Source organism: Oryx dammah, unplaced genomic scaffold, assembly GCF_014754425.2.
Source record: "Oryx dammah isolate SB20612 unplaced genomic scaffold, SCBI_Odam_1.1 HiC_scaffold_23, whole genome shotgun sequence".
Classification (NCBI taxonomy): Eukaryota; Metazoa; Chordata; class Mammalia; order Artiodactyla; family Bovidae; genus Oryx; species Oryx dammah.
In genome coordinates this window covers 10,403,865-10,421,670 of record NW_024070207.1, presented here as the reverse complement: position 1 = coordinate 10,421,670, position 17,806 = coordinate 10,403,865, and the positions used below count along the sequence as shown (strand labels likewise).

The 17,806-nt window shown below is 37.2% G+C and overlaps 1 protein-coding gene across 1 annotated transcript in view; it reads left to right on the top strand.

The window, feature by feature from the left end:
* Nucleotides 1-17,806, top strand: part of IL1RAPL2 (interleukin 1 receptor accessory protein like 2) — a 582,426-nt gene that overhangs the window by 261,324 nt on the left and 303,296 nt on the right. Inside the window, exon 4 of the mRNA XM_040266517.1 lies at nucleotides 15,454-15,528. Coding sequence (XP_040122451.1) covers nucleotides 15,454-15,528 — 75 coding nt within the window. The remainder of the gene's footprint in view (nucleotides 1-15,453; nucleotides 15,529-17,806) is intronic.

Sequence of the window (17,806 nt, the reverse complement as noted above, 5' to 3'; positions counted from 1 at the left end):
AGACTTCTGACACCTCAAACTATAAGATAATAATAAATATGTTGTCTTAAACCACTCAGTTTTTGATAACTTGTTGTAATAGCAAGAAAAACTAAAATAGGCAGTTTCTACTTCTTGTCATTCATTTGTACATGCCTATCTCTCATACTAGATTAACTCTTTGGATATTACTCCATATATTCTTCAAATTTGTGCTTTATATCCCCAACCCCAGCATAGACACATACACTGTTTAATAGAGGACCATTTTATCTTATTTTAAGTTTCTTTTGGGGGGGCTTTATTTTTTATTTATTTATTTATTTTTACTTTACAATATTGTATTGGTTTTGCCATACATCAACATGAATCCGCCACGGGTGTACCATTTTAAAATAGATGAGCTATAAACTTTTGTTAGCTGATTGAAAGAATGAATAACGCCAGTCTATGTCTGATGCAGGATATGGCACGCTTGGGGCTGGTACGAGGGGATGACCCAGAGAGATGTTGTGGGGAGGGGGGTTCATGTTTGGGAACGCATGTACACCCGTGGTGGATTCATGTCAATGTATGGCAAAACCAATACAGAATTGTAAAGTAAAATAAAAAATAAATTAAAAAAAATAAAAATTTTCAAGTACCTACATTTATAATAAGTAAAAATAAATGGGTGAGATTCAATATATTTTATTTAACCCAACACATCCAAATATTATTATTCAGTGTGCAATAAAAAGTACTTGTGAAGTAAAAAAAAAAATTGAATTTTTATCCCACTATTTGACTATTAGAATTGTATAGATGCAGAGAAAGTTATATAAAGCAGAGAGAGAGACTCATTCATAGAGAACAAACATATGGATATAAAAGGGGAAAGGGGAGGGTGGGATGAATTGGGAGATTAGGATTGACATATATGCACTATTGATATTATATATAAGACAGATCACTAATGAGACAGAACTAATGAGAACTGTAGAGCACAGAGAACTCTATTCATTGCTCTGTGGTGACCTAAATGGCAAGGAAATCCAAAAAAGGGCATATATGTATTGTTATTGCTGATTCACTTTACTGTACAGGAGAAGGCAATGGCACCCCACTCCAGTACTCTTGCCTGGAAAATCCCATGGATGGAGGAGCCTGGTGGGCTGCAGTCCATGGGGTCGCTAAGAGTGGGATATGACTGAGCGACTTCACTTTTCACTTTCATGCATTGGAGAAGGAAATGGCAACCCACTCCAGTGTTCTTGCCTGGAGAGTCCCAGGGACGGGGGAGCCTGGTGGGCTGCCATCCATGGGGTGACACAGAGTCATACACTACTGAAGCGACTTAGCAGCAGCAGAAACTGACAAAACATAGTAAGGCAACTATACTCCAATAAACATTTTTTTAAAAAAAAAGAGAGAGAGAAAAGGTATTCAGTCAGTTCATTCTCAAATTCCATCAATTAAATAAAATAACTATTTTTGAGATGCTTATATGGAAACTGGATATGTTTTGAATAAAAAGGAAACAGAGTTTGAAGTCAAAAAACAAGGAAGAGAAGTAACAATATAGAGTAGTATCTATGAGCTCAGACTCAAGAGTCAAATAGACTTAGGTTGAATCCTGGACCCATAATGTATTTATCAGCAATATGACTTTAGGCAAGTCACTTAATCTCACTGATCCTCAGTTTTCTCATCTGTCAAATATTGATAATGTTAGGACCTACTTCATATATTGTTTTGAGGATTTAATGATGGAATGAATGTAAAAGAGCTTGGCATGGAATGCTTCAGTTCAGTTCAGTTGCTCAGTCATGTCTGACTCTTTGCGACCCCATGGACTGCAGCACGCCAGGCTTCCCTGTCCATTACCAACTCCCAGATCTTGCTCAAACTCATGTCCATCAAGTTGGTGATGCCATCCAACCTTCTCATCCTCTGTCATCCCTTTCTCCTCCTGCCTTCACTGTTTCCCAGCATCAGGCTCTTTTCCAATGAGTCAGTTCTTCGAATCAGGTGGCCAAAGTATTGGAGCTTCAGCTTCAGCATTAATTCTTTTAATGCATATTCAGGACTGATTTCTTTTAGGATTGACTGGTTGGATCTCCTTGCAGTCCAAGAGACTCTCAAGAGTCTTCTCCAACACCACAGTTCAAAAGCATCAATTCTTCATTGCTCAGCCTTCTTTATGGTCCAACTCTCACATCCATACATGACTATTGGAAAAACCATAGCTTTGACTAGATGGACCTTTGTCGGCAAAGTAATGTCTCTGCTTTTTAATATTCTTTCTAGGTTGGTCATAGCTTTTCTTCCAAGGAGCAAGCGTCTTTCATGCATGCAGTCACCATCTGCAGTGGCATGCTTAATCCATATTAGCCATGGGGCGGTGGCAGGAATATTGATCTTTAATTCAGAAAACCTGAATTTTAGTCTTATGATTTATCACTAATTCGCAATATAATGTTCAGCAGCTTTTTTTCTGCCTTTCAATTTCTTCATCTGTCAAAATAGCCAGATAAATTAGACAGATAAGTGCTTGTCTAGCTCCAAAATTATCCATCTTTGAGTATCTTATTATATTCCTAAGCCTATCAGGACCAAATTTCTAGAATCTGACAGATCAGTAACCACAAAAGCCAATGAGGATCTTGATGCAAGTTGAAACTTGATCTATCTAATATAGATGATGGAATACTATTCCTCTTTGAAAAAGAAGGAAATCTTGCCATTTGTGACAATATGGATGGACCTAGAGGGCACTGTACTAAAAGTGAAATAAGTCAGACAAGACAAATACTGCATGATACCACTTTTACGTGGAATTAAAAAAAAGTCAAACTCATAAAAACAGAGACTAATGCAGTGGTTACTAGGAGCTGCAAGGTGGGAAAAATGATGATATGTTGGTCAAAGAGTACAAACTTCTTAGAAGATGAATAAGTTCCAGGAATCTTATACACAGCATGGTGACTATAATGAACATTATTGCAATATGTATTTGAAAATTGCTAAGAGAGTAGACCTTAAATGTTCTCACCACAAAAAGGAAATTATAAGTGTGTGACCTGCTGGAGGTATTAGTTAACTCTATGCTGGTAATTGTATTGCAATATAAAAGTGTATCAAATCAGTACATGTGTGTCTTAAACTTGTGCATACATGCTAAATCACTTCAGTCATGTCCAACTCTTTGCAACACCATGGGCCATACCTGCCAGGCTCTTCTGTCCAGGGGGTTCTCTAGGCAAAAATACTGAAGTGGGTTGCCATTTCCCTCTCCAAGATCTTAAACTTACACAGAGTTATATGTCAATAAAGCTGAAAAAATAAAACGAATCAGTCTTCTATGTGTAACCTCTCATTATTTTAGTGCTAACTATATCCCAAGTTGTATGTGGAACTCAGAAGTACACTATATTATGTAATTTATTTGATAGTAACCAGATTTGGAATGTGTCAGACATCAACAATTTAAGTGCCCCGAGAGTACTATTTTAAAGACAGAAGGCAAAAATCTTTCTTGAGGGGGAAAATGCAAAAGTGAAGAAAAAGCATGTTCTGTGAAGAGAGAGAGAGAGAAAAACCTACTGTCACAACCTCTGTTTAAGTTTCCATTTCCCCCAAGGTTGTTTCCTTTTCAAGTTTGAAGAAGTTGTTTTATGTCTGGGCAGATTTGTGCTGAATAAACATTGTTCTCTCCAGAGAAGGGCCCTGTGTCAAATGGCATTGAGAAGAAATTGCCCTGCCTTTATGTTCAAGCTTTCCCAAAGCTCATGCATTGCTCAAAACTCAAATATTAGTTTAAATAAATAAGGAATCTAGAGGAAAGGGCACCTTAGGGCAACTTCACCGCAACTCTGACCATTCATGACCCTCAAGGCACATCCATTGAATTGCAAGGCAGGATAAAGTCTTTGAGCCACATACCCAGAGCAGTTGCTGGGGATGGGAAGGTCAGGAGCAACTCTGACCATTCATGACCCTCAAGGCACATCCATTGAATTGAAAGGCGGGATAAAGTCTTTGAGCCACATGCCCGGAGCGGTTGCTGGGGATGGGAAGGTCAGGAGTTCTGAGCTGTGCAGGGAGCAATGGCCTGGCAGATATCAACAATTAGCACTTCCCCAGCAACTTAGTATCTGCTTGTTAAAGGATCACCTATTTTGTCAAAGAAAATACCTGACTTAAAATTTTATGCTAAATAAAGACAAATACTTGGAATGGCTTTAAATGATGGCAGGAGTATTTTAATGGAACTAGACTGTGTTTGTATTAAAAGAACAGTTTAATCCTATGAATATGACCTCCTGTCCATTTACCTCTATGGTTTTCAATAATTTTATCTTTTAAATGCATACTAGGATCATGAGCCACCACCATCAGTAATAGTGACTTGTGTGTGTGTTAGTCACTCAGCTGTGTCCAACTCTATGGCTTCACGGACTGTGGCCTGCCAGGCTTCTCTGTCCATGGAATTCTCCAGGCAAGAATACTGGAGTAGGTTGCCATTTCCTTCTCCAAATAGTGACTTACTAAAGGGAATTATTTTTAGGTAGGAGTAGGGAGGTATGGGAGATGCACATCCAAATATCTGAAGGTCAAGCCATCAGTGATTTGAAACAAATCTACAATCACTTTTGGAATCACTGGCTTGATTTTTTTTTCCAGACCCTATCACAGCTTTTCTACCATAGCTGGAACAGATAGAGAATACATATTCTTTCTGGATGGAATTGATAGATGAATAATATGTCAGTCTGCCCCCTCCTATTTTAAATGAGGCAAAGATATTGAGTTTTGGTGGAGAAAATATTTATAAAAAATTAATTGCTGTAGTGCTTAATTGATGGAGGGCCACGCAGGTGGTTCAGTGGTAAAGAATCTGCCTGCCAGTGCAGGATACACAGGTTTGATCCCTGAGTCAAGAAGATCCCCTGGAGAAGGAAATGGCAACCCACTTTAGTATTGTTGACTGGAAAATTCCACGAATATAGGAGCCTGGTGGCTGCAGTCCATGGGATTTCAGAGAGTTGGACATGACTGAGCATGCACACGCTTAGTTGCTGGAGGTAGTAACAGATTGAAGGGAAAACAAAGCTTTTAATGGACATTAATGTGTTATTGAATTTAAACTATGTCTGGACTCTCTTTCCTAAGTTAATGTTAAGTAGAGAGATCACTCATAGTAATGTTGGTTGGAATCTTCAGAATAACTGTATCTGTCTTCATTAACTTCTGCTGAAGCCTACCCTGTCTGTTGACCAGTACTAGTGTAAAGACAGGAGTAAAGAGAAGGGTCCTAGGGTCAGTTATGTGCTTGCAATTTAACCTTCTACTAAGGAATAAAGCCTGCCCTTACACATTTCCAGACAATTCTTTGAAAGCGACTATCCTTAGGAAAGGAGGTTCAGATATTTTAAGTTCATACTAATATTGAAATCACAGAGGTTTCTTTGCAACAAGTTTTGTTTAGAGAGACATACTGGGTGCATAAAATCAGGCTGGAAAAGAAGCTCCTCTGAAATAGGGTACACAAAAAGAAGAAGCTTAGAGCAAACGAGACACATTATATCTAGTGCTGGTACTGTTTGGGTTTCCAGATTTGGAGGATTAAAGATGATATTAAATAGTCATATTTATTATACATGTTTCCTGAATGATTACCTAAATAGGGGATTCTTAACTTAGTAATCCTAGAAATGAAACCTTCACACTATATGGGACTTTATATTCATTAAGTAGCCAGTAAAATATGTGCATTATAATTCAGAATTAGGAAGTCTCTGAAGTTAATTCAGATAGAGATAGTCCTTTCCAAGAAATAGTAGGGCTTATGGTGTTTCCAGAACTCAGCAATGTCTGGATTCATTCTGTGTTCAATTTATGAAATCTTGAAACTAGTCAGCTACTTTGGCTAGACTTGGAGAATCTCCTTTCATGATTACAAGAAATCTTTAAGGATATTAACAAGATCCCTGGCTCTCCTTCAACCTAATTTGCTTACTAAGGACCTCCATTTTCTTTTCCCATTTGAAAACTGTTCCCAAATCTTCTTTCTGAAGATCTTCAGTTCCCTCAGAACAACAGAGAACCTAAGTTTCCTGCAAGACAGTGGTTCTCAACCTGGGATGCTTTTGTTCCCTAGGTGCATTTGCCAATATCTGGAGACATTTTTGGGTGTTACAGCTCGGGGAGGTTACTACTAGCATTGAGTGGCTGGAGGCCAATGAAGCCATTAAACATTCTGTGATGCACAAGACAGCCACCTACAAGAGAAAATTATCTGGCACTGAAAATTAATAATATTGCTGAGACTGTGAAATCTTGCTTTAGGGAGATTCTTCTTTTCCTCGGGGTGTGTATGCAGTCTTGGCTAGGGCTGGACGTTAAAACTTGTCCCTTCAGCTTCTCTTTCCTCAGATTTTGAATCTTGCTCAAAGTGACACAAGGTCAGAAAACAAGATGCAACACAACAAGACAAAGCAAATTAAAAAAACACAGAAAACCAGTTGGAGTGAATTCAGTCCAGTGATGGAATCAGGATAGAATTGTGGCGTAGTCCCCTTTTGCCTGTACATCTAGACCTGGCCTGATTCTTTCTTGTATCTAAACTTAGTCCCCCAGACATCCTGTCCCCTGTCCATCCTTGAGACATCCTTCTGATAAATTCCCTTTTTGCTTAAATTAACAAGAGTGTGTTTCTGTTCCTTGTAACCTAAGAACCCTATGAGAAGCACCCATTTTTACAGAAAGAATTCAATAGGAAAATTAATTTGAAGATTGTGTTTATTTGTTCCACAGTGTCAGACACTATCTTAATTGTTGGGTTATGCGAGACATGATTCTTGTCATCTAGGAACTTCAAAATCTAGTTAGGGAGACTAGAAATAACCATATAAGATGAAGTTGAATTTTTTTTTTTTAAGCTTTTGTCTTTCTTTTAAATTTAAATTTATTTATTTTAATTGGATGCTAATTACTTTACAATATTGTATTGGTTTTGCCATACATCAACATGAATTCGCCATGGGTGTACATGTGTTCCCCATCCTGAACCCCCCTTCCTCCTCCCTCTTCCCTCCCAATACCATCCCTCTGGGTCATCCGAGTGCACCAGCCCCAAGCATCCTGTATCCTGCATTGAACCTGGACTGGCGATTCGCTTCTTATATGGTATTATACATGTTTCAATGCCATTCTCCCAAATCATCCCACCCTCACCCTCTCCCACAGAGTCCTAAAGACTGTTCTATACCTCTGTGTCTCTATTGCTGTCTCGCATAAGGGGTTTTCATTACCATCTTTCTAAATTTCATATATACGTGTTAGTATACTGTATTGATGTTTTTTCTTTCTGGCTTACTTCACTCTGTATAATAGGCTCCAGTTTCATCCACTTCATTAGAACTGATTCAAATGTATTCTTTTTAATGGCTGAGTAATACTCCATTGTGTATATGTACCACTACTTTCTTATCCATTCATCTGCTGATGGACATCTAGGTTGCTTCCATGTCCTGGCTATTATAAACAGTGCTGCGATGAACATTGGGGTACATGTGTTTCTTTCAATTCTGGTTTCCTTGGTGTGTATGCCCAGCAGTGGGATTGCTGGGTCATAAGGCAGTTCTCTTTCCAGATTTTTAAAGAATCTCCACACTGTTCTCCATAGTGGCTGTATTAGTTTGCATTCCCACCCACAGTGTAAGAGAGTTCCCTTTTCTCCACACCCTCTCCAGCATTTATTGCTTGTAGACTTTTGGATCGCAGCCATTCTGACTGGTGTGAAATGGTACCTCATTGTGGTTTTGATTTGCATTTCTCTGATAATGAGTGATGTTGAGCATCTTTTCATGTGTTTGTTAGCCATCTGTATGTCTTCATTGGAGAAATGTCTATTTAGTTCTTTGGCCCATTTTTTGATTGGGTCATTTATTTTTCTGAAATTGAGCTGCAAGAGTTGCTTGTATATTTTTGAGATTAGTTGTTTGTCAATTGCTTCATTTGCTATTATTTTCTCCCATTCCAAAGGCTGTCTTTTCACCTTGCTTATAGTTTCCTTTGTTGTACAGAAGCTTTTAATTTTAATTAGGTCCCATTTGTTTATTTTTGCTTTTATTTCCAGTATTCTGGGAGGTGGGTCATAGAGGATCCTGCTATGATTTATGTCAGAGAGTGTTTTGCCTATGTTCTCCTCTAGGAGTTTTATAGTTTCTGGTCTTACATTTAGATCTTTAATCCATTTTGAGTTTATTTTTGTGCATGGTGTTAGAAAGTGTTTTAATCTTATTCTTTCACAAGTGGTTGACCAGTTTTCCCAGCACCACTTGTTAAAGAGATTGTCTTTTCTCCATTGTATATTCTTGCCTCCTTTGTCAAAGATAAGGTGTCCATAGATGTGTGGATTTATCTCTGGGCTTTCTATTTTGTTCCACTGATCTATATTTCTGTCTTTGTGCCAGTACCATACTGTGGCTTTGTAGTAGAGCCTGAAGTCAGGCAGGTTGATTCCTCCAGTTCCATTCTTCTTTCTCAAGATTGCTTGGCTATTCGAGGTTTTTTGTATTTCCATACAAACTGTGAAATTATTTGTTCTAGCTCTGTGAAAAATACCATTGGTAGCTTGATAGGGATTGCATTGAAATTCGTTTTTAAAGCAACATATACAGTGAACCAAATGAATGGTTCAAAGAAAGCGTTTTTACTTGCTTTAGGATATCAGAAAGAAATTTACTTGCTTTAGGATTTCAGAGAGAGGAAAGGTTTGTTTAGGCTTTTATTAGGGAAGGCTTTCTGTAGCATGTGGGATTTCAACTGACTTTTGGAAGATAGATAGGACTTGGGATGGTGAAAAGGAAGGTCTTAGAAAGGCATTGCCAGCATGGTGAAGTCAGATATAACTCAGTTCAGAGCCCTCTTTTACAAGTCAAGAGCTCCTTGAGTCTGAGAAAGTTATTTGTAAAAAGTAATATAAAACGTCTTAAAAGAGGCCAAGCACATGGCAGATACTAAATAAATTATAATTCTAGTAACTATTATAATTTGTCTGTAAGCTTAGATGCAGAGTTGCAATGTGTAAATCAGGCAAGTAACTTGGCCAGACAAAGTACAGATAAAGTCAAAGAGTGGGTAAGAATGCAGAAGAGTTGTTGTTGTTTTTTTTAAGGCTGTATTATGGCTGCCTTTATATTCATATCTGATAAGTTCAGATTTTATCCTCTTATAAATATAGGGAACATTGGGAGATTTTGTATGGTTAAATGTTGTGGTGAAACTATTTTGGAGTATGATATTGGATGGATTTGGAGGGATACATTTAGTTGAGCTAAACATACACATTTCATAATGTCTTCATTCATAAAAATTAAATAGTTACTTTGTGATTCTAGTGGGTTCAGATTTAGTGTCCTTTGCATTCAGCTGTCCTTCTATCCCCTCCTGCTTGGCTTGCTGGCAAGTCCAATTAGAGACACATCAACAAAAGAGGACAACGAAACTTGTAATAATTGTATGTAACTCTTAGGCAATAGAGTCCAATAAATTGATTTATTCAATCCAACAATTGATTCTACTGATTTCTCACAGTAAGTTCACAGAAATGTATCCATCATTTCAGTCAAATCAAATTTCTGGTTGCACAGGTAGATACAACTGTTGCCTGCAATAGAAAAGGAAGAGGTAATTTGGACATTCTCCTCAGAAAAGTTAGTATCAAACATATAAAACTTAGCTTTAGGAAGAAACAGGCGGTAACAGTCATAGCTTCACTAGCCCATTAAGACTAATACCATGGTGTACTCTGTATAGCAATTATATTTAAGGATAATTAAACATGAGCAGCTACAGAGGGAAATGCAGGGAGGAATTCTGGACTTAAATGTTAGTACCAAACTGCATCCCTTGCTCCCATTCTTTCAATCAAAATGTGAAGTTTGAGCAGCAAATTCAAAGACTAGCTCAGACCTCAATTAGTCTAGAAGTCCAAGATAAGTTTTCTAATAAAACAGTAAATCTCCACTGTGTGGTTCATCGGGCCTGGTATTGACAGTTCTCCCCTTCATTTCCCAAAGAGTAATTGTGATTTTTCAGATGAGGTTTAAAAAAAGAAGAAGAAGAAAGAAATGAGCTTGCCTGCTCATGGCAGCGTGTGCTCTAGCTAATCTGCAAATGCTGTAATTATGCTGGACGCTGATAGATTTGTCTGTGGGCTTCTGGTCAGGATCCAGATGAACTGCTGAAGTTGCTGCTTTATCATCACAAATGTTCTGCACTTCTTGGCAGTTCCCAGGCCTAGACACGATATTGGAATTTAATGAGGTTCCACGCCCATACATCCCACTGGGATGTGTTAGGATAAGTGCAAGTTCATCTCCTTTCATTCATGGGTTTAGGGAAAAAATGTATATGCATGAAATCTTCTCTAGAAACTGTGTTTCAGCTGACTGTTTGCCACCGTCACTGTCCTGGGAACCTTAACTTAGTTGATTAGTCTGTAGTCAAAGAGGCTAAAATAATTGATTCAGTACTTAGCATTTTTTACCTGTTTCCTGCCTACAATTTATGTCTATCTTCCTTTCCATTCTGCATATAGGAGATTTTGATCACAAGGGGGCACCAAATGGGATAACATAAGCTTCATTTAGCTTCATCTCTAAGGTGGCCATAATTCTATCTTTCTTACCTTCCAAGTCATTGTGTAGATCACATGAACTAATGTATCTGAAAGCACATAACTGAAAATTATGAACTACCTGTGAATGTAAGACACCTAAAATTATCATGAATATTAATAAATGTTAGTAATTGACACTTAACAATAATAAAATCAGAGTATATATACCCATAGTCCATGGCAAATTTTAGGATGGGGGGCAACCATGACTCCAAATTCATATCCTGATGAAAGTAAGACAACGTATTCATCTTTGAGCATGAAATACATTACCTAAAGTTACTTCCCACCTACCACATTCCAAATAATACATTTGGTGGCAAGACATATTTGAAAATAATACTAAGAACAGTTTCCAGCAGTCAAAGTATCTATAATCTAGATGTGTAAGGCAAATTGACAATAATTGTACCAAATAACCAAAATTATTCTTTTATAAATAAAATGTAGGTGGGTAGGACTTTATTTAATTTTAATTGTATTCATGTTTTTAATACACAGTATATTTATGTTGTTCAAAATGTACAAAAGGTATACAGTGAAAATTAACGTATCCGCCACTATTCCTCAGCCACCTAGTTCTTCTCCTCAGAAGAAATCACTGTTATGAATTTCACATGTATTCATTCAGAAATATTCCATGCTTATACCAACTTATAAATGCATAGCACGTGTGCATACACACGTATACTTTTCACAAAACGGATAGTATTATTATGCACACTGTTTGGAACCTTGTTTCTTTCATTGAATAGTGTATCTTAGAGATATTTAAACGAATCGCCAGTCCACGTTCGATACAGGATGCTTGGGGCTGGTGCACTGGGATGACCTGGAGGAATGGTACAGGGAGGGAGGTGGGAGAGGGGTTCAGGATGGGGAACACGTGTACACCCGTGGTGGATTCATGCTGATGTGTGGCAGAACCAATACAATATTGTAAAGTAATTAACCTCCAATTAAAATAAATAAATTTATATTAAAAAGAGAGAGATTTCATGATAGACATACAGATTTATCTCATTCTTTTAAGTAGATGTATCATAATATATCACTATCTAGAAGTAACATAATATTATTAACCAGACTCCTACTGATGGATATTTTGGTAGTACTCAATATTTTGCTGTTTCAAACAATAGCAAACAACAAAATTGAACATCTATTGTGACTGGGTTTTGTATACAAAAATTTAAATTTTGTCTAAAGCATATTCTTTTAATTTCAAATATAAGGGTATTAAGAATAACTGAAATATTGAAGCAATGAAGACTATAGATATTGAATTTGTGTGTTCGCCTATATTATGCTACAATCAGCTTAGTTAGAAAAATATATCACTTAATTCCATAAGGACAAGATGCATTACAGGTCATCAACAAAGATTTATCGGAAAAATGAGAAAAATTTACTAAAATTTTCCTGAACAGTTTGGGTATCAGGAAGATAAAGTTAATGTTATGTAAAACTCTTTTTTTTTTTTTGTAAAACTCTTTTCTGCTGCCTTTGTTTGTTATCCACAATTGTTTGTGTGTATATCGCCAAGTTTGTGCATTTCCCTAACCTTACAAGGGCTTCCCAGGTGACTCAGTGGAGAAGAGTCTGCCTGCAATGCAGGAGACCCAGGTTTGATCTCTAGGTAGAGAAGATTCCCTGGAGAAGGAAATGGCAACTCACTCCAGTATTCTTACCCAGAGAATCCCATGAACAGAGGAGCCTGGCAGGCTATGGTCCATAGGGTCACAAAGAGTTGGACACAACTGAAGTGACTTAGCACACAACCTTACCTATCATGTGCCCAACTTTTGTTTGTCTCTTTTTCTTTTAAATATCTTTGAAAATATGAGATGAACTTCTCTCATGTCAGCAAAAATTCCTAAACCAATCAATTAACAATGCTTTAATGATTCTCTCTTACCTGCCTAGCCCTACTCTAGGTCATTTGTGAATTACAAAGAAGTATAAAACATTTCCCCTAGATAGGTAAGAGTCTAGCTGGATAGTTGAAGTAAGGCATAAACACAGAGATAATTAAAAGGAACTCAAGATATAAATATTAGCATCACATAATGTTTGTCATAAAGCATTTTATATCTATGTGCCAAGTCCTTACATTTCTTTCTTCTAGGTGCCTCTCAAATTTGCCTCATTTTTTTAAATTATTATTTTTTTTTTTAATAATTTATTTTTTTTACTTTACAATTCTGTATTGGTTTTGGCATACATTGACATGAATCCATTTTTTAAAAAGCATTTCTCTAGACTTCTATAATCTGACTCCTTATCCCCTCACTGCAGCATTGTTACTGAATCCTCTTAGCTGTGTTTCCCCCCCCCAAGACCTTTGTACACATCAAGCCATTTGTCTTTAGATAGCACTAAAGATAGATAGTCTTGTAGATAGATAGTCTTTTGTTGCTATTTTTCCAAAACTTTACAATGGTCTTCTAGTCTACTATATCATGTCCAGATTCCTCTGCATATGTCTCAGGACCCTCCAGAAGTGAGCTCAATTATATCAAGTGTTATTTCCAGTTAATTCACATCATGAACAACTTACTTTTACCCCACCCCACTCAACTCCTTCTTACCAGATTTTTCAACTTGAATCACAGTGTGCTTGCTAAGTGAAAGTTGCTCAGTCCTGTCCGACTCTTTGCGACCCCATGCACTATAGAGTCCATGGAATTCTCCAGGCCAGAATACTGGAGTGGGTAGCCATCACCTTCTCCAGGGGATCTTCCCACCCCAGTGATTAAACCCAGGTCTCCCACATTGCAGGCAGATTCGTTATCAGCTGAAACACCAGTTCAATTCAGTTCAGTTCAGTCGCTCAGTCGTGTCCGACTCTTTGCAACCCCATGAATCGCAGCACGTCAGGCCTCCCTGTCCATCACCAACTCCCAGAGTTCACTCAGACTCACATCCATCGAGTCCGTGATGCCATCCAGCCATCTCATCCTCAGTCGTCCCCTTCTCCTCCTGCCCCCAATCCTTCCCAGCATCAGAGTCTTTTCCAATGAGTCAACTCTTCGCATGAGGGGGCCAAAGTACTGGAGTTTCAGCTTTAGCATCATTCCTTCCAAAGAAATCCCAGGGTTGATCTCCTTCAGAATGGACTGGTTGGATCTCCTTGCAGTCCAAGGGACTCTCAAGAGTCTTCTCCAACACCACAGTTCAAAAGCATCAATTCTTCGGCACTCAGCCTTCTTCACAGTCCAACTCTCACATCCATACATGACCACAGGAAAAACCATAGCCTGGACTAGACGGACCTTAGTTGGCAAAGTAATGTCTCTGCTTTTGAATATGCTATCTAGGTTGGTCATAACTTTTCTCCCAAGGAGTAAGCGTCTTTTAATTTCATGGCTGCAGTCACCATCTGCAGTGATTTTGGAGCCCCCCAAAAATAAAGTCTGACACTGTTTCCACTGTTTCCCCATCTATTTCCCATGAAGTGATGGGACCAGATGCCATGATCTTCGTTTTCTGAATGTTGAGCTTTAAGCCAACTTTTTCACTCTCCTCTTTCACTTTCATCAAGAGGCTTTTTAGTTCCCCTTCACTTTCTGCCATAAGGGTGGTGTCATCTGCATATCTGAGGTTATTGCTATTTCCCCCGGCAATCTTGATTCCAGCTTGTGTTTCTTCCAGTCCAGCGTTTCTCATGATGTACTCTGCATAGAAGTTAAATAAGCAAGGTGACAGGGAAGCCCTCTATTCCTTGATTTATGTTATTAGTTTTTCCTGTGTTTCTTATTCATTACTCTGCCTTTCCAAATCTTTTCCGCTCCTTGTAGTCTGTGTGGAGACTCATTTCCTTCATAAAACTTTGCCCAAACTGACAACAAATATTGACCTGTCCTTTCTCCATTCGTTTACCCTGTATAGCTTTAAATAAATACATAAATATTTCTTTATCTGGCTGTCATGGGTCTTAGTTGCGGCCTGTTGGATGACTTCTATGCATTGCAGCATGCAGAATCATCAGTTGCAGCATATGAGCTCTTAGTTGAGGCACTTGAGATCTAGTTCTCTGTCCAAGAATGGAACCCAGTCCTCCTGAATTGGGAGCATGAAGTCTTAGCCACTAGATCACCAGGGAAATCCCTCCACATTATAGTTTTATAACTCAAATGGTACAATGTTTTATTAAGTTGTCTGTTTTGTTCTTTAATCTCTTTAGTTCATGTGCTACTTCTGTGTTCATACTCCTAGGTTTTACTTTGAAGGCAAAGATGAAAATTTTACTTCTTTTCCCTTAACACTTAGCACAGGACATAGTGGGCAAAATATATTTGTTCAGTATTTTTGATCAATTATCAATTATACTAATGAAGTTACCAGTTTTTTTTTTTATATTGTTTTAGAGATTGAGATGGAGAGTGAGGGATGGTTCAGAGGTGCAGAAGTTTCAATCCACCAGAAATGTTCATTAGGATTTATGTCATTAAAATATTTTACGTGGGTATGAAGATTTAATGTTTATACGATTATACTTTTAAAATCTCTATTTCTTTACATTCACAAGCTTATAAAACCATTCAAAGTAGATATTCATTTGATCTTGTTGGAAAGTATAGCTTTCAAAGTAAGTAGCCAATTTACAGTGAATCAACAGCACTTTAAATGTGCTAGGAAATGGATATTGTATGGATAGAGTAACAACTCATGTAGGAACACTGTCTGATAAATGTTTACATACTATTAAGTTTACAGACATTAATTACCATAGAGGATAGAATCTTTCTCATCCTGTAATTTATTTCAATTGTTTCATTACCTTTTTTCATTTTCTCTTCTAGCTTTACTCACAGACAAACCTCCCAAGCCATTGTTCCCCATGGAGAATCAGCCAAGTGTTATAGATGTCCAGCTGGGTAAGTCTCCGTCAGGGAATAATAGATCCTAAACTTGCTCTCTGTTAACAGATGGAGAAAATTACATGAACCAGGAAAGGTTTACTGCTACTGATATTATATGCAAATCCATTTGTGTCTGCTCATTTATAACCCCGGAGTTCAGTGCAATAGCAGTTTAAGGATGAGTTTGTATTGCATCAAGGAATGGTAATACTAATTGGTTACACTGGGTATTTACTGTGCTATAGGATAGAGCTTTTTGACTCTGTGATTGATAGATTCCTGGGTGTCATGCATTGGTGATTGGTACAGAAAACTTTCATGCTTGTCCATCCAAAATTTTTATTCAGAGGGCATTAAAGTCCTGGAGAACAAGCCCTTTTTCAAAATAAAACAGCCCCTCAGTACTACCTTTAGAATGATTTAATAATATTATTTCCAGTGCACAGTTCAGGACTATTTAAAACTTTAAAACTTGTTTTTAGGTTGAGATCCTGCATGTTTATAAATAATATAGTGTAACAAAAGGAAACAAGTTGATTTATGGATGATACTGTCTTTTTACAGACTGAAATGAAGACACAAGGTGTTGAGCCTCTTTTTGAGTCTCTTACCATTAATCCTTATATTCTAAGAACTTTAAGCTTAAAACTCAGAGGCCTGCTAGTGTCTCTTTCAAACCATGTCCATTAAACTACATTCTTTAACATCTGTGAGCTTTCATCTATCTTGGGTTTTATTCTATTCTTCACTTCAGATAATTTCTTTAATACTAAACAAGATAACTAGGTAAATATGCTGGCAAAGTTATTAGTTGTACTTTGGGTATGTGACATTGAAATATATGACCACAGTGGTACCTACCAATTATATAGCCAGGGAAGATGAATTGGCCCCAATATTCCACTCACTTTGGAAGTTTTTTACTCAAACTTTGATCTTTCCAATCCAATTTTTATTTTTATAGGCTTGTTTCTATCTTGAAAATATGTGAGAAATTCCTCTCACCTATTCTTAAGAGCTTGTTCATTTTTAAAAAATGAAACGTAGCACATTATAGTTAATGCAGCCTAGCCATATGAGTACCAGAGTTAAATATTTTAAAACAAAAACAAAATAATAAACATGTTATCAAGAGTAGGCTGTGAAAATGCTGAATATTTTGTAGATAATGTCAAAGTATTAGACTATGGCTCTCTCCCCACCATCTGCGTATTACTTTGCAGAGTCTTTCACATTTTGTTAAAGCCGAATCTAGATGTGCTGACACACTCTTGCAGTAAGTTTTATTTACATCTTTCCATCCATACTGGTATAAAATACCTCAAGAGTACTCAGTGGTTTGCCAGGGGTTACATGAAACCATAAAATGATCTTGTATCATTTGTTGGAGATTCAGATGGATAAGTTATTTTTATATGAAAACATGAAATAAAGAGTAGAAAGCAAAATTCACACAACCATTTCAAATAAAACATGACTAAATTTTATGTTTGTGGCCTCTAGGGAGATACTTCTTCATTTTCCTCTGCCATTAAGCAAACTTCAACAGAAAAGTTTGAGGAATGTTGCTCTAAAGTAAGGAGGGAAACTTCTGTAGGGAGTAAATTTCATTCGGATTCACTGGGTGTCACACTTGTCTGTGTTATTCAGGACTATCCCTAAGATATATATATTCCAACTTAGATATATATGTCAAAATAACTCACCAATATCACCCCATAAAAGCACTAAAGTAATTTGCTTCCAATTTACATTAGATGCAAGGCTGAACGTTTCAGTTTTTATTTTGTTGCATAATTTGAAAACAACTTTATTGACAGAAAAATGGAAACCTGCCCATTTTTCATTCCAGAAAGGCTGTTTCTCCAAGATGCTAAATCAACCATGTAATTCAGAGAAAGAAAAACAAAATCAGTTAAACAAGATCTTTGGCATTCCAAGGAGCACATGACTGGTTAATTTTAAGTGATTTTAACTTTTCCACACATTTATTTAGTACTGTTTATTCACAAATGGAAATCATTTTGTGCTGTAATTTATTCATGCTTCAACACTAAGGTGATGTTAGGAGCTCTTTAAATGTCAGAGAACTCTTCAGTGTGTATGGGGGCTCTGTAGACTGAGTGATGAGGGCTTAGAAATCCTAAGCATAAAATTGAGCTAGAGAAAGATAACTGGGGTGATTGGACATCCTTGTTTATATCTTGAAAAGTTTTAGAATTCAGTAAGGTCTCAAAACCTCTAGAAATTATTTTCCTTCATTTTTTAAAATTTACCAAGCACATGTAGCTTC